At 36.1% G+C, this 18,529-nt stretch overlaps 1 protein-coding gene across 1 annotated transcript in view; it reads left to right on the top strand.

The window, feature by feature from the left end:
- The window catches only part of Polr3A (RNA polymerase III subunit A), an 80,864-nt gene that overhangs the window by 26,192 nt on the left and 36,143 nt on the right, over positions 1-18,529 (top strand). The window contains exons 9-18 of the mRNA XM_081770964.1: positions 2,747-2,871; positions 3,237-3,348; positions 6,411-6,608; positions 7,143-7,278; positions 8,225-8,474; positions 9,434-9,633; positions 10,192-10,305; positions 11,550-11,707; positions 12,764-12,872; positions 16,284-16,452. Coding sequence (XP_081627090.1) covers positions 2,747-2,871; positions 3,237-3,348; positions 6,411-6,608; positions 7,143-7,278; positions 8,225-8,474; positions 9,434-9,633; positions 10,192-10,305; positions 11,550-11,707; positions 12,764-12,872; positions 16,284-16,452 — 1,571 coding nt within the window. The remainder of the gene's footprint in view (positions 1-2,746; positions 2,872-3,236; positions 3,349-6,410; positions 6,609-7,142; positions 7,279-8,224; positions 8,475-9,433; positions 9,634-10,191; positions 10,306-11,549; positions 11,708-12,763; positions 12,873-16,283; positions 16,453-18,529) is intronic.

Raw genomic sequence — 18,529 nt, 5'->3', positions numbered from 1 at the left:
CAATCAGGTTATGCTGAAAGGGGTCACATAAGCTTAAAGCGAAATCCAAACCGCTTCTCGGCTTACATCCGAGAGAAATTGTCCTCTATTTGAACTCGAAACCGGTACTAATTGGCTACAAATGCTATACTTCTGCCGACTCACACACGAAGAACTCCTGATAAAAATAAGTTGTACTGATCTTTACATACTTGTCAAGAGTCAATATAATTGTCAAGAGTCATTTCAGAAGGACAAAAAAAAAAAAAAAAAAAAAAAAATAATAATAATAATAATAATAATAATATAAAAAAAATAAAAAAAAAAACAGTTGCACAAGTGAAACCATTATACAGAATTACATATGGACAATTTCAAAATACTGCAGTGTACAGAAGAACTAATTTAGTCCAAGTTAATTCACTACGACTTTTATTAGTCCAAGTTAAAGAAATACAACGACTTAGTTTACATATCAGTAAGAAAAGGAATGAAGATATGAATTATTTGAGTCTATTTTGGCTCCGACCCATTTATACATAAATAGATACCAAAGATACTTTTGATTGCCTCTCGTGGGATTTGTATGACCCCCTACCCCCCCAAAAAAGGTACGGCATTTCAATGTATTTTGTCAATGGTAAACATGATTAAAATAAAACAATATTTAGAATTTTTTTGAATGCTGTTGCATAACAATAATAACTATAAAAAATCTCAAAAGAAACATTCATAAACTTATAAAAAAAAGTTGCTTTCGTTGGTTTAAACCAGCCAACCCTGGGCATTAATACATATTTGTTTTGCTAGTTTAGAAGTACTCTATAAGACTTAAGTACTGGCTTTGTCGTGATGATAGAGGCAAGCATTACGTGGGGGTTATTATAAAGAAAAATATTCATTCACTGCGCTGTTCACAAGCAAAATCAAACTGAACTTTAATTGATAGATGAACTTATAATGTCCAAGGTTATTTCCAGTGTGGTTGATTTCAAGTGTAGAACTAAGCTTTTCGGACCAATTATTCGCTGGCTAGGCTATAAAATAATTTGAAATTGAGTATATTTAAATCATTTGTAAGCTCATTATTAGTTAAACCAGACAACATTTAGGTTCAGTTTGACCGCGCTTGTTAATAGTGCTTAGTATTTTCTGAACAGTTTTTCCTAGACATGCTTGTCACTACATAAACAAAAGCGGGGGTCATTTTTTGAAAATTACTTATAAAATTGATGTGGTAGTTGGTCTTTATAAATGCCTAGGATTTTCAGTGTATACATACGTGTTTTTTCAATGGCATTGTATTGAACTATGTTGTTCTTTTTTTGAAGGTTAATTTTATAATGTAAAGATTCTTTATCCAGCGCAGCAGCCACCATACTGATAGATTAAATGTAGTGGATGTTTGTAAGATCTATTCTAAAGACAAAATTACATTTCAAATGTGTCCCCACAATACATCTAATACATATGCACTGCTTGACAATTGCTAAGGAATAAATAGGCATTGACCCATAATAACTTATGAGAACGTGGACCGTGTACATCAAGTGATCACTATATGAATACAGCTATTAGTTCAGCTTTATTGCCAAAAGAGGACTGAAGTTTCCTGCCATGAAAAGAAACTGGATGTGGTAAAATAAATAAATAAAAAAAAAAATGCAAAGCAATTTAGAGAGAGGATATGAAATGCAAATTGCCATGAATGCAGAGAATTCTGGTCTCTCAGTAAGACGTATGACCACCTCCGATAGCATAGCATCCTCCATATCTGTTCGACATGATGTGGATGAGAGGTTCAGAAAACCTAGGATATGTTGTCCCTTTCTTTCTTAAGGATAGTTTTAAGAGCCTAGAGGGGTCCGGGCTGATGGTCTTCTCTGTGCAACTCGTCTTCCAAGAGCTCCTCTGTATCTCGAAAAACATTAACATATCTTTCCAGCAACTCGATAAAACGGATCGTATGTCGAGGATGTAAAGGATGTTGTTCTGTTTTTCATTCTGTCCGCCTATACCAAAACTTCAAGATCCCCATACCTGTCAAATTCATGTGATGATATCGTGCTCTGTGTTCTCTCTTCATGATGCGATATTCACTGTAAGTTGGTATAGTGGTGGTCAGGAAATAATGGAACACACTTGTGACTTCCAGGGATCAGTCCAACGTTATTCAGTCATGAAATGATTCTGGGGCTACACGTGGAAGAAGCATCGACAAACTCATGAACATTGAAGTCGCCTTTGTACCAAGTGGCCTATGTATTTATCCTGTTCACGACCTCTACCATGCATACGCACAGCTGTTCTTGGAAGCGGTTTTCTGAAGCTGGGGAATGACACTCTTTGATACACTCTTCACGCATGTAACCTCTGTGACACTTCGATGTAACTCAAGTGAACCGACAGCTCTGCATTATCGTAATCACTTCGATTAATCCTTAACACCTTCTAATAGACTATTCATTTTGCACGTCAGTATTGCACTAACACTACCTTATTTCGATGTATGTCATGGGTACCACCTTCTCATTCACTGTCGGAGTCTTTTCCGGATAACAGCGCTTTCTTCTACTGATGGGTTCAACGGATCACTACTCTCCAGTACTGGTATATGTGTGACAATACAGGCGGACCAAGTCGTGGGAATTAAAGTTGTGGGCCAATATGTGTTTGTTCCTAGCGATTGTCAGGCAATATATGTTTTTTTTACATAACTTACAATGCAACCTAAACCAAAATAACTAATTTCCCGTTCCTTTTTCAGCCTGGTGATATTATTGAGAGACATCTTATGGACGGAGATATTGTATTATTTAACAGACAGCCTAGTTTACATAAACTTAGTATCATGTCTCACAGAGCAAAAGTATTGGAACATAGAACCTTTAGGTAACTACATCCTCTTTAATTTTATGTTTAGTCAGATGTACTCATACGCATACATAAACTTCGCACAAAATGCAAATTTAAGAGTTTTCTAATGTTTGCAAGTCCAGGTGAAGATGGAAGAAAGTATCTTCTCATATTCTTTATTAAAGCAATCAGTACGTTTGCTGTTTGATGTATCTGCTTCTCTTTGTCATTAGTTTTCATTTTATTGTTCATTTTACTAGTGTTGTGTGTGTTGTATTATTGTTTGAGAATAAAAATGTCGTGTATTGCTGCCTCTGATTTTTACGACTTTCCTTCATCGAATTTTAAAAGTGATATGCTTGCTAATAATTAATTATTATTATTTGCATTGTGCCTTCCAGATTCAATGAATGTGTATGTACTCCGTACAATGCCGATTTTGACGGGGATGAAATGAATCTTCATCTTCCTCAAACTGAAGAAGCGCGGGCGGAAGCGTTAGTCCTTATGGGAGTAAGTACAATTAAAGTAATACTTGTAAGTTTTTAAACAAAATATAATACATTATCTCAGTGGCAATTTTTTAATAGTGATTTTTTGTTGAGGCGTGATTTCAATAATAATAATAATAATAATAATAAAAGTAAAACTCAGTCGAGAAATTTTCGACAGAAATGCCGACAAATGTGCTGGTGAAGATTTAGTGTAATTGCTGATTAAGACACACCACTTAACATATTAAAAGTTATTGTAAATCCATCCTGTTCGGCTTTTGAATGCATTTTACATTTGTTTTGCGAATCCAACTTTATAAACTTGCGTATACAACACTGTAAAACATGTAACATAAAACAGTGTGCTAACATGCTCAGGCATGTTAAGAGTCATATCACTTAATTCAAATTCTGATTCCACAATTTCTGTGAAGTAAAGACTGGGTTAGGGTTGGCAGATCTTAGGTTTTTTCTGTAAATTTTACGTTTTTCTGGCAAAAACGATTTCTTCCGTTTCTTTTAAAAAAGTAAATCAAAGAAATTATAGTCCAAGACACTTTTTTGTGTAAATTAGTGCGATTTTTGAAAATAAATTAGAGGAACTGATTTCGTATATACCGTTAACAACCCAACCCAACAATGTAACTTATTCAGAGAGAAAATGCAACAGGTTCGTTTGTATCTTTTATCTAATCAGCACTCTAATGTTACGTTTAAGAATAATTTGGTTGTAGTATCTTAACCCTTGTCTTGTCAGCACCATGTCGATCATATCGTAGTCTCGATTGATTGTGATATACTGATGTTAGTAATAGGAGATACTGTGATCTAAAGAAAGCAAAACTTTGGTTGGGAATTTCGATATGTTCTGCAAGAATTTTTTTTCAACGTATAAAAAAGATATGGGATTGTTAAGAGATGCTAAGTCTTCATTAAAATACAATTAAAAGGCAATAAATATTTGTGTGATATACTTGATTGATAGAATTTGAATTTATAGTCCCTTTCAGCACCGAGGCTATATGAGACGAGGGCCTACAGCTTAATATGGCTGCGAACCACTAGAGCTCCTACTGGGAATTATAATATACTTTCTTATGTTTCGTGTGTTGCAATTTTTTCAATGATAATGCCCCAGCTTCCAAATAAAATTGTGGCTGGCCCCCGCGTTGGGTAGTCGGTAACGCTCTTATCTGTGATTCGAGCGCTCCCGGGTTTGATTCCTGGTGGAGAGACTTAGTCGGAAAGGCTTTTTCAGGCCAGCCATCCTGAGTGAGATTTTCCTGGGTTTTCCCCATTCATACCAAGCAAATCTCGAGATAGTATCTCGCATAGGTCCCAGGTGCTTCCTTCCTTTCCCTTTTCCCAGATAGTGTGCTCGTCGACAGATTCTATCCCTCATATGTGAAGTACTTAAGACCATAGATGTCGGTAATGCCCAGAAATTTCTAACTAACTCTATGGCTTATGGAACCCGGAGGTTCAATGTCGCGTTCACAAAAGCTCTCCACTGACTTCTGTCTTTAGCCAACTGAATCCAGTTTCTACGTTGTATTCCCATCTCTGCAAAATCCATCTTAATATTGTCCTCCCATCTGCGCCTAGGTCTTCCTAATGGTCGTTTTCCGATTGGTCTTCCAGTCAAAACTTTGAAAGCGTTCCTACTTTCTTCTATCCTGGCTACTGGCCTGCCCATCTGAGCCTCCTAGACTTGATGATAATGTTTGATAAACCGTATAAATTATGTGGTTCCTCGTTATGAAGTTTCCGCCATTCCCCATTCCCGTTTCTCTTGGGTCCGAATATTCGTCTCAGGATCTTGTTCTCAAATATTTTCAGTTTCTGAATATCACATATCGTCCTTTTTCTTTCCATAAAAATCTTTTCTTAGAAAAATCTGCCAACACTACACTGGGTTGTGCGACCACAACAGGGGTCCATGTCCTTCAAGCGACTGAGCACAGATTTCAAGATTGATATGACTATTCGGTGAGCGGACTGGGTAACAGTGGTTAACGTATCGACACGAGAAGCCTGAGCCTGAGTTCGATTTTCATGCATTTTTGCACTCCGTATACCATATAAGAATATAATTAATCACAACATAAAAGTAAGGAATAAGGAATATATATTAACAAACTGGTAATATAACAATATTGTATAAATAAAAATAGCAAATCTAGAGAAACATTTTCAGTGTATTGGAGCAATAATTCAACTTAAATATGGATCTTAGCAATTTAAATGAATCTTGGTACATCATTACAGATAACTTTAATGAAATTTATGAGGTTTAATAAAAAAAACGTTTTGTTTTGTGAGGTTTCAATTTCTTCACGTTTTATGATATTCTATGTGCATTTTCATTGGTTTCCATTGCGCGATAACATGCGAAATTGGCAGTTTTGCGCGAAATTTCTAACAATACGCAAAATTTTAAAAAATATGCCAATAAGTAAAGTAAAATTTCATTAATAAGAAAATGCTAGTTTTCCGCTGACAGAACGGTAGAACTGGTGGATTTCAGGTGATTCTGACATGGCTATAGAGAACATGTTGCTCGTTAGCTATCAACATCGCAGCTGGATGGGGAGGAGCCGTTTTAATTAGCTAGCCAATGGCATGGACCGGTGATAAGTGACAAACGTACAACAATGGAGGAGGAAAATGTGGACACATGTAACATGCTTATGTTTAATGCTTAAATGTAACTTGTGCTTATGTGTTTTCAAAAGACAGTAAATCTTTCCTACTCATAGTAATTTTGGATACTGATTTTCCTTCAGTTTGATTAAAACAACGTTTCTATAAGTGAAATTTACACTGTCAAGTGAAATATTCAGTGTATTTTCTTTTTAGATAATTAATGGTTTATTTCTGTAGTGATCTATGAGTAGAAGGAACAATTTTTAAAATGTCAGGGAATATATTTTCCACAAGAGCTACAAGTTGCGAAACTTTATTTGGAAAATGCGACAAAACGCGAAATATGACAAACGAAATGCGAAATTTTCAAATTCTTAGTGCGAGAAACTCGTGTCCCTAATTATATCGCTTCTTTTAACTTCTTCAAATTTACAGAACAAATCTAATTTGGTAACACCACGAAATGGAGAGCTTCTTATTGCTGCAACTCAGGATTTCATTACTGGAGGTTATCTTCTCACTCAAAAAGATTTATTTCTGGACAGAGGAAGAGCATGTCAACTGGCAGCTTATATGTTAGCTGGAGAAGAGAAAACAATGCCTATCGATTTACCTCCACCAGCAATTTGGAAGGTACGCTTCAGTATGAAAATCTTTATATTTTATCTACTAATATATTTTCATCTAAAATAATTTGCTTATATTGCATTATACTTGTTATAATTCTGGGTATGTGTCGTTTACAATTGTTGGGCATTTTTTTCCTAATCTGTCTTCTTTTTTTATTGAATTTATTGCATGTTTTATCCAACTTACTCCCTTCCTTCAGGAGTGACTGATTTGGTTCAACCAGTCAGATTTAAAGTAATCCTGCAAACAGATTATTATTACTCGTAAGAGGTTGTTATGCATACTAGAGGCTTATTTTATGTGTTGATTTGTGTAATTTGAAAAGTTTTTGTATCAGTATTTTCAAATCGTAAAATATTAAATGTTTACAGGTGAGATTAAAAAAAAAATAATAATGGAAAATTAGATTTCGTCACAGTTACTAAAGCCAGAGTGCTCAAAGTTGCTGTCAGATTGAACCTTTACAAGTTTTATACTTTCAGAGTAGTTAAATATAATAACCATTCCGTTAACTGTAGTTTACACTGTTTGTTACAGCCAGTAGCATTGTGGACAGGAAAACAAATATTCAGCCTGATACTGAAGCCTAATAAGGATTGTCCGATAAAAACGAACTTACGCACAAAAGGGAAAGCTTATACGTCTGGAGAGGAATTGTGCATTAATGATTCGTGTAAGTACTTAAATCGTAGACAGTTGTAATCTGTTGTACAGAAGCTCAATTTTCTGATACTTCTATTAATCTCGATGAAGGAAATGTTAACTTATGTAGAAGTCCACATTTTGTGTTTTTTGAAATAACTAGATATCTTCTAATCTTTTCTTCCGGTGCGGGACCCATCCTGAAGCGTATTAAACTTCATGTGACTCAAGCTATTCCAAAAAATTAAATTGTACTAATCAAACACGTGATGAACTAAATTTCCAATTAAATAAATGGGTATTAATTATGAAGTTCGCATTAAATTGTTATAGCTACTTCTTGTAGATCAAAAGAAAAAATATTCCATCTTCGCAAATATTTTTTTATAAAGTGTGAAAATAGAAGTCGATTTTTTGGTATATCACTACCGTACAATACACTTTAAAACTATATAAAATTTTATGTATATTCGTTGTGTTCTTTTCCTTATCCGATACGAGGTCTTAATTTGCGAAACATCCAATCGTCTTCTGTGATACATAGATCGAGAATCACTTCTGTAGGTTGTTAGAAAATCAATAATATGAGTTATTGCGTTCTAGTTTACTTCATAAATGAATCTTTATAATGTTTTATCAGGTAGTTAAATTAACTCAAGGTTAATAATGTTTTACCAGTTACTTAAATGTATTTGTTCATAGTAAGTAGTATTTAAGACATTTTTCTTTCATTATGTCTCTGTAAATATTAGTTTAGAGTTTATTATCATACGAGTGAATTTATATGTTAGGTTTATAATAATGAAACCAAGTGATTATAAAAAACAAATATATTCTCTAATAGAGCATTTTACAAATTGTCTTATAAAGCATGTTCTTTTTATCTTCATCCGGAAATAAGTGTATGTGAAACTTTAGTTCTTTGTTTAATTTTACTAATAAAATATATTTTAAAAATACTTCATTCTTCATTGCAGATGTTGTGATTCGAAACTCAGAGTTACTGGCAGGATCCATGGATAAATCCACTCTGGGTTCAGGTTCGAAAAACAATATATTTTATATATTATTAAGAGATTGGGGAGAAGATGTTGCTGCCACTGCAATGTGGAGATTGGCTCGTTTAGCCTCGTATTTCTTAATGAATCGTGGGTTTTCTATTGGTATAGGAGATGTTACTCCAGGAACTGGACTGTTACGAGCTAAACAAGAACTTCTAGACAAAGGGTACGTATATATCTTGAGAATCTATTCAGTAAACCGAGAGTAAAAGTTGTAAAATCAAATTACGATTAAGCTATGTATATGAGAAACGTAGAAACTTCTTGAAGGCTACCATTAATATCGCGTTATCTTTTATATTCAGACTTTCTTTCTCATGCTCCTTTATTTGTACTTATTCTTTGTTTCTATACTTAACAGTATTTTTATAGAACTATATTTTTGTAGTTATTCCTTTTGGATACTTCTCTTGTATATCATCTCTTATGCTATAAGTGTGGCCCTTCCTAGCGTAATGGCTAATACTCCCGCCTTTGGTGCGAGCGGTCCCGGGTTGGGTTCACAGTGGGGGCACTTGATGAAAAGATGTAAGAGCTTTTTTGGGCCAACTATTCTGAATGAGATTTTTCTGGATTTTCCTTATTCACACCAGGCAAATGCCGGAATGGTGCATACTTGAATCAGATCCTAGTCATTACATTGAAACGCTTTAATTTTAAGTGCGTCCTCTAATAGTGTCTGATTCATTTCTCAATTTTATTTTTAATAAATAAGATATTTCGTGTGTACTTTTTTATTAGAATACACCATTTCTCATTGCCCGGGTTCGATTCCCGGCGGGAGCTCATGTGGTTCGGATTCCACGTTAATCAGTAGGTCCACGTCTCATATAGCCTCGTTGCTGAAAGGGACGCTAAACTAAAATTAACTCAACAATTTCTCATTGTATCTTAACAAAATCGAAACATATAGTAGATGAATAATAAAATATATAGCAACAATACTGCTCAATAACGATAACGAAAGCTTTTAAGGTAGCTGCGAAAGATTTTAAATCACGTTTAAAAGGGAGTAAACTATTGTGAATTTGTATACCTTTTTTATTTTTAAATTACTGGTTTTTATATATTCGTTTTAATCGTTAACTGTTGCTGCTGAATCGAATTTTATTATTATTTTTTAAGATATGCAAAGTGCGATGAATATATTCGTCAGCTGGAAGATGGACGATTGCAATGCCAGCCAGGCTGCAGTGCTGAAGAAACCTTGGAAGCAGTCATTCTGAAGGAGTTATCCGTAATTAGAGATCACGCTGGAAAAGCTTGTCTTAAAGAACTTCATCGTAGTAATAGTCCACTTACGATGGCCTTATGCGGTTCCAAAGGTAAGAAACTTATATTTGCACACAGAGTCTTTCTAAAGTCGTGTATAGCGTTTGGAAGGTGATTTTACACATGAAAATAAACAAAAATGTGTATGTAATAAAAAGTCGAGAATATCTTTTCCGTTACAGATGTCCGAAAGTGTGGGAAATGAACTTACGAAGCGAATAGAAGCAAAACTGCAATTCATAAGGGTATAAGGACAAGCTAGCCACAGTACAAGAACTATTTGTACTGTCTACGACCTATCTTCGTATTGTCTGCAACTATGCAAAGTTCCTGCACCGTCTTGCATGTGCTTGTGACCTTCTATTACTGCTTACGATATTAGTTGTAATTAAATTGTTGGTTCCTTTTTAATGAACCGTAGCTACAAGTAGGATTAATTGAATGATTAGTTTGTTTTCGAACTTTCCAAAAATTACAGGTGTAAGATGCCAATGAAATTGTTAGAAAAGCCAATGCAAATAGCCAGATACAAGAAACTTTAATATATATTTATTTAAAACAAAGTTACTAACCTGTAGGCAAATTAAAATTCTGCTCTTTTATTGTTTCAGGCTCCTTCATTAACATATCACAGATGATAGCTTGTGTCGGACAGCAAGCCATTAGCGGGAAGAGAGTACCAAATGGTTTCGAAGATAGAGCATTACCCCATTTTGAAAGACATTGTAAGTAATTTTTGTACTTTAAAATCGTGTGTTTAATCTGATAGAATTAAGTTTTGCTAAGCTGATATTTTGCCAATGAGTTGAACCGTCATGTTCAAAAGTTATGCATTGCTGTCAGCGTGCTTTTATTTAAAGATATGTAGTTTCTGTTGCTTCTTTTTCACTCTGAAATCATTATTACACTTGAGAATCATTATTTTATCTAGAGCCTCGGGTACAGCGTATCTCTTTGTAAAGATGGCGAATATTGCAAAGAAGTGACTATATTTACTGAAAAAGTGAGATATTGAATTTCTTATCTGCACTCGTATTACCTTAAATTTCCAAGGAACATAAAGTCAGATACGTTTGATTTCGTATGGGAGTACATTAAATGGAATGTAATTTTGGGAACCTACTTTAAATTGTAGATACCATCCATCCTCGGTAGATAGATCCAGGCAGCATCCACCCTCAGATAGCTGCTGTATACGATGAAACGAAGCTGACTGTATTCATACCTTTGTTTATTTATTGTTATGATATAGTCGAAAAAATAAATAACACTATTATTGAAGCAAAAAAGCATATTCAGTTAATTATCGAGTACCATACAAATATGTTATGTTTTTATACGTGATAAGTGGAGGAAGTAACCGAGAATCGAATCCGAGTTTCCTTATATCATGTCTAAACCCATATTCCGTGTCCAGTCATGCATTTCTTCATTCTTTGTATACCATTGAATTTGCAGCTATAACGGAATTGGTGTGACAAAAAGTGTTATTTCTTGCATTTATCACATATAATATATAATTCTACTGTCAGAGGGCGTTCTGTAAGGTAGACACTAGGTTTTCCAATCACAACAGGAATTGTGGTTCAGTCCATGTGGTTTGAGTGTTTGAACACCGACACCAAGAGCGTTAGAATGTATATATGGCGAGGGTGAACTGAATAGCGTATTAGTGACTAACGCATCAGCATTAAGATGGATTTTCGCCGTCCAGTCTTACATTTTTTAATTCTTTATATATTATACCCGGTCTTTCTTTGACAAATTTTCTTCAGTTCTCTTCAGTAGATTTACATTGGATTATATAGAATTGGTTCTTTTCATGGTATTTTGAACAACCAGATTGTATCAGTAAATACAACTAAAATTCATGCTTGGGATGTTCTAGCAATTGTAGCAATGGTGTAATGAAAAGACAGTTTTGTCGTCAAGATCCATTAATTGATAATATTGATTGTTTTCTTATCAGCTAAAATACCTGCAGCAAAGGGTTTCGTTGAGAACAGTTTCTACTCTGGTATGACACCTACAGAATTTTTCTTCCATACGATGGGTGGAAGAGAAGGATTGGTCGACACAGCGGTGAAAACTGCAGAAACAGGGTACATGCAACGACGACTTGTGAAGGTTTGTAAGTTTCACATTTATGTACTTATAGTTCTATTACATTGTCTGCAATACAATACTTAGGCACCTTTTTGAAATAGTTTAATAATCTCTTATATAACTTGAATTCTAATTATCTGCAATACATTATCATAATATTTACAAAATCTAATACTAATATGACGGCACTGTGCTGTACGTTCCTGTATTTTCTTTACTTTCTTGTTAAAACATGACAACTTAAACGTATTTCAGGAGTTCGTGAGGCTACACCAGCCTTAGCTTGCAACATTAACTAACAGGTAGTATCTTATAAATTTTCAATCAAATGCGCCGACACTTAATTGTTTCCAGCCTCAATTTGTTATTCAAGAAATACAGTAATGAGCCTGTCCTCTCTACTTAAAGAAGATGTTTGGATAAACTTAGAAATACAGTAGAACGTCGATTATCCGAACGTCGGTCAACCGAACGACCGCTTAACCGAACTATGTACTCGCTCGCACCTGTTACTCTCCCACCCTACCGTCCATCATCCCCCTCACTCCCAAACCAAGTTTCCCACAGTAGTCGCCGCATTGAGCCACCGCTGGCGGAACATTGCTTCTAATGGGGCCTTCATAAGGCGCTGCTGACCGGCCAAGCCGCCAGTCGCCGTGTTTCAACAATCAGCACACTTCTGTCGGTTTGGCACTGGTTGTAGAAGTAGCGGCAGTATCAAAGCTGTTCACAGCAACAGCTGCGCCAGCTTAGAGTTGAGGCGTGCCGCTCCGCGCATGGCAAATAAACATGTACAGTTCGATTATCCGAACAAACCAGTTTTCCGAACACCCATGTCCCCCAATTACTTCGGATAATCGACGCTCTACTGTATATATATATATAAATATAATGTAAATAAATACATAAATATAGTATAGTGGAATACTCAAAGAGACAACCCCAGTTTGCTCGTAGGATTATTTGAAGCAACAATCTCAATTATTTGTCGACATACGCCTTAATATAATATATTGTATGTTAATATTATACAGTGTTTAAGTCATGTATCAATCATTGTCTTTAACTCTATTTCAGTCACTCGAGGATTTATGTTCACAATATGATATGACAGTGAGGAACTCAGTGGGTGATATAGTGCAGTTTTGTTACGGAGGTGATGGTCTTGATCCTGCATATATGGAAGGTAAAAAGGGTTCTTAGAAACATTGATCGTCTAGAAATTTTTAGAAATAGTTGTTAACACTATTATTATTATTAGTGCTTTAAAGTAGCATCGTGTATATCAGGCACGGAAATATACAAACTACCAAATACACAAACATACAAACTTGGTCGGGTTTCACTATACCAAGTAAAAGAAATAAGTTCTTATAAAGATAAGGCCGATTACCAGAAGGATTTCCAACGGTAGTGAACGATCCAGTACTAATATGGAATATACAGGATCCGCCAGTGAATCGGGCAATTTTTAAATGGTAATGAAAATACGAAAATACTACATGCTTTGATATACTTACTTTTGTTTACAAAGTATACACCTTAGCATTTGCTGGACGTAACATTAATTTCAATTTTTCAAAATTACACCCGCAATATGCCCTCCATTGCGACGCATAATATCGCGAAAACTTGCTACAGCCCAACGTAACAAATCTACTGGGTTTCTCGAAATTTCTTTCTGTATCCACACCTTCAATTCTTTACTTGTGTTAGACGTTAGTGAGTAATACACAAAACTCTTCAGATGACTCTACAAGACCTAGTGCAAACACTCAGATCTGGGGCTTGTGCTAGCCGTTCGGTATCTCCTTTTTTTGGAGATGAGGTGTCCAGGGATGAGTGGACGCAAAATATACATGAAACTCTTGCACAGTAAACAGTGATCCAGGACTTCTTAATCCATCCCTCCGTGCTTACTTTCAACAGGATGGGGCTACAAGCCACATTGTACAGGCTTTTGACAAAATGTGTTCCAGCTGCGCTCTTGCCTTTGTAAGTCCATTCCATCTATTATTTTCCCTCCTGATGTTTTATTTTTCTTTTTTCTGTTTTTATCCAACGTGACTTTAGGGAAGAGTAGAAAGCTCAGAAGTACAAGTAGTATTCAAGAATTACACAAATGTATAAGTAGAATGATAGTTAGAATTTCCGAGTATTGACTTTAAATTATCTAATGAATTTATTTTATTTGAATGCAGTTTGTTTTAATGATATTAAATCTTTTAAAAATAGGTTTTTGAAACACACTACAATAACTATTTAAAGGTTCCCATGTGACTATGTGGATAGCGTACGCGCCTTTGGCGTGGGATACCTGGGTTCGATTCCTGACAGGAGCTCTGTGGTTGGGATCCTGTATTAAGCTGTAGATCCAAGTTTCATGTAGCCTCTGTGCTGGAAGAGCCACTACACTCAAGTCCTATCCAATCCAGTAATCTATATATATAAAATTGAAAATCACTATGTGACTCTAAATCTCCTGAATCTCCCGACCGATCTCGATCAAATTTGAAACATGGATGAGGTTCGAGGCTGGGCTGGTTTTAGGCTATTCACTTTGATGGTAGAACTGAGGGGCGGGGAAGGGGAAGGGGTATAGAAAAATAAATAAAATTTAATAACTCCTGAACCACTCGACCGATCTTGATCAAAGTTTCAACATAGATGGGGTTCAAACCTGGGATCGTTTTTGTGATTTAAGTTTGACGGAGCAATGTAGGGGAGGAGAAGGTGGGGGAGATATATAAAAATCAATTTATATAAGACTGAAAGTGACTATTTTTGTAACTTAATAAGTCTTGAACTATCCGACCGATTTCAATGAAATTTTCAAGATACATGTGGTTCGGATCTGGAAACATTTTTGTAATTTCATTTTTACGGTAGATTCTCGGGGAGGGGGACGTATAAATAAAAACTATTAAAACCTAATAAATTTTGAACCACAAAAACAATCTCGATCAAATTTTCAACATATATAAGGGTTGGGCCTTGTGTTTTTTGTATTGTTTCACTTTGACGAGCAAACCTAGGGGAGGGGATATATATATATATATATATATATATATATATATATATATATATATATATATATATATATATATATATATCCACATTTTTGGGGTCGCTAAGATGAACGGTGACACTTCCGATGCTATGGTCCGCAACATGGGGGAAGGGGGAGGGTGGTGCAATAATTATTGTCCCTGACCTATAAGGAGTATTATTTTCCTAAAGTCTCCTTTCATAGTAATGCACTTCTTCCACCTATGCTGTAAAGCCACTATGCCAGCTTCAAAGAAAGTCTCTGGTTGAGCCGTGAGCCATTCCTCCATGCATGCTGTTGTTGGAGGACCAGCACCAGGAGCCAGTTGACAGCTTTCCCTGCCGCAACGGAACTCGCGGCACCAGTTCTTTATCACCTGGTAGGAAGGAGACCCATCACCCAACACATAGGTCATGTTCTCATGAATCTCCTTTGGGCTTAAAAAAGTTCTGGAGGTACTTGATGACAGCTCGTTGTACGGTTTTCTCCATTTTTCAAGCTAGGTGCCACCTCTCACGCTTGAAACGACAAGAAAGAAGAATAATATAGCAGCTATGGTTCTGAAATTTAGCAAATAGGCATCTAAGACATTAGGCTACAATATCCCCCATCAGCCATTCCAGCTCAAGTATTTTAAATATGCCGGGGACAATAATTATTGAACCTTCCTCGTATATATAAATGACCGAAAATGACCAATATTAGTGTCGAATCCATGGTTTTCGGTGTCGCCGAGATGATCAATGATCTTTCCGATACTGGTTAAATCGATGCCATTTAAAACGAAAATAGCATATTTCACGGGTACTACACACATTAGATACGGAGTTGTGCATTTAAATTTTCATTTCAGCCCAGCGAAGCGGGTAATATATGCTAGTTATCGAATAAAAGTAAGTTTTTGAAACACGCTACAATAACTATGTAAAGACTTCCATGTTGCTATGTGGATGGCGTACGCGCCTTTGGGTAGGAGACCGGGTTCGATTCCTGACAGGAAATTATGTTGGTTGAGATCCTACATTAAGCTGTAGATCCGCGTTTCATATACCCTCTTTGCTGAAAGCGCCACTAAACTTAAATCCTATCTAATCCAATAACTATTTAAAAGAAAGGTATAGTTAAGAGAGCAGAATCTTCCTAGAATCTTTTGATTTTTGAATTTAAGATTACATTCATTTTGGACACTGTTATACAATTTCACAAGAACTGTGTCTTATTTATTCTTAATAACATAATGTTTTTTTACAAGTTTGGTGTTAACTATTCTCTTAACATACAACCTTCCATAGCGATCAACAAACTAAAAGTAAAAGTCATTTCAGTTCTTCTTTTTAAATAAATATTATATAGGGAGGCATGTTACATATTTGATACTACGGTTAATCATTTTAACGAAACACTTTTAATCTTTTACAGTAAAATTCTATAGATGCAACAAGATTAATTGAAAGTTACATATATTCTTAATTTATGCGTGTTCGGAAAAGAAGTAACTTGTGTTTAAATTCAGTGATTTGTTGCTATTAATAACATTTTAATTTATAGGAAAGGATCGGCCTGTGGATTTTCATCGAGTTTTGGGCCATGTTCGAGCAAAAACGAAATGTGATGATGAAGATTCGTTAGATGGACCTAGTATTTTACAAGCTAGTGAAGAAATATTGAAATCAGAAGAATTTGAAACATGCAGCGAAGAATTCAAACAAGAACTAAGGTATATATATATTTTAAATTGCATTTCCGTTGGAGCTATATATTTAGGATAATTGCAGATAGGATAATGTCAGGGTAGCTACTGACTCGGAAACGAATTTAAAAAAAAAATTAAATTAAAAAAAATCTGAAATTTAACAAGAATGCCTAGTATTTAGTTATTTTACCGGTGGTTTAAAAATGTATTTTTTTTGAGGTTTCCATTGATTATATATTTTACTTTATTTTTTAAAATACACTATGTGATCAAAAGTTTCCGGACACCCCCCAAAACACACGTTTTTCATATTAGGCGCATTGTGCTGCCACCTACTACCAGGTACTCATTATCAGCGACCTCAGTAGTCATTAGACATCGTGAGAAAGCAGAATGGGGTGCTCCGCGAAACTCGCGGACTTCGAACGTGGTCAGGTGATTGGGTGTCACTTGCGTCAGAAGTCTGTACGCAAGATTTCCACACTCCTAAACATCCACTGTGTCTGATATGATAGTGAAGTGGAAACGTGAAGGGACACGTACAGCACAAAAGTGTACAGGCCGACCTCGTCTGTTGACTGACAGAGACCGCTGACAGTTGAAGAGGGTCGTAAAGTGTAATAGGCAGACATCTATCCAGACCATCACACAGGAATTCCAAGCTGCATCAGGATCCACTCCAAGTACTATGACAGTTAGGCGTGAGGTGAGAAAACTTGGATTTCATGGTCGAGCGGCTGCTCATAAGCCACACATCACGCAGGTAAATGCCAAACGGCCTCGCTTGGTGTAAGGAGCGTAAACATTGGACGATTGAACAGTGGAAAAACGTTGTGTGAAGTGACGAATCACGGTACACAATGTGGCGATCCGATGGCAGGGTGTGGGTATGGCAAATGCCCGGTGAACGTCGTCTGTCAGCGTATATATAGTGCCAACAGTAAAATTGGAAGGTGGTAGTGTTATGGTGTGGTCGTGTTTTTTTTTTTTGGAGGGGGCTTGCACCCCTTGTTTTGCGTGGCACTCTCACAGCGCAGGCCTACATTGATGTGTTAAGCACCTTCTTGCTTCCCACTGTTGAAGAGCAATTCGGGGATGGCGATTGCATCTTTCAACACGATCGAGCACCTGTTCATACTGCACGGCCTGTGACGGAGTGGTTACACGATCATAACATCCCTGTAATGCTTTGGCCTGCACAGAGTCCTGATTTGAATCTTATAGAACACCTTTGGTATATTTTGGAACGCCGACTTCGTGCCAGGCCTCACCGACCTACATCGATACCTCTCCTCAGTTTAGCACTCCGTGAAGAATGGGCTGCCATTCCCCAAGAAACCTTCCAGCACCTGATTGAAAGCATGTCTGCGAGAGTGGAAGCTGTCATCAAGACTAAGGGTGGGCCAACACCATATTGAATTCCAGCAGGGAGGGCGCCATTAACTTGTAAGTCATTTTCAGCCAGGTGTCCGGATACTTTTGATCACATAGTGTACTAACCCAACTTTTAGATTTATATATTGAGTTATTACATACTTATTTGAATTGGCCTTTAAATATTAATCTGTAATAACATTTTCTTGGAACAAGTTACTGTTCTGTAAAATAGATAACTGTTAAGTCTAAGAGGGAAAAAAGTATTAAGAGTATTGTTGTTTCTCTTGTTTTCGTACTTATTTTATTCGAATTTTCATGTACTTTAAAATTTATTCTGAACAATTAATAAGCTAGAACAATGTACATTTTAATTAATACATGCGTACTTAAAACCTCTGACAATAAAGTTCGGTAAATGAAGTCGCTGCACTTGACTTGGCAACACTGGCAGAATGAGTTGCCGCGCGCAAGTAGCGACAGGTGTCGACAGTGATGGGCAGGCGTTGTTTAGTTACGAATCAACAATGTTCTGTGTGGCACGTGTTTTACCAGCTGTCTGTTATTGCTTACGGTCCCTTGAAATCTAAGCCAGTGATCACAGTAAGATGAACAATAAATTTGCACTTCTGTTTCAAGCTTGGGAAGACAGCCAAAGAAACCAATGCTATGCTGGAACGGGCTTATGGACATCAAGTCATGTCATTGAAATGTGTTTACTCATTGA

Source organism: Thermobia domestica, chromosome 1, assembly GCF_964235325.1.
Source record: "Thermobia domestica chromosome 1, izTheDome1.hap1.1, whole genome shotgun sequence".
Taxonomy (NCBI): Eukaryota; Metazoa; Arthropoda; class Insecta; order Zygentoma; family Lepismatidae; genus Thermobia; species Thermobia domestica.
Note: the sequence above shows the minus strand (reverse complement) of the source record. Positions and strands in the feature narration are given on the sequence as shown.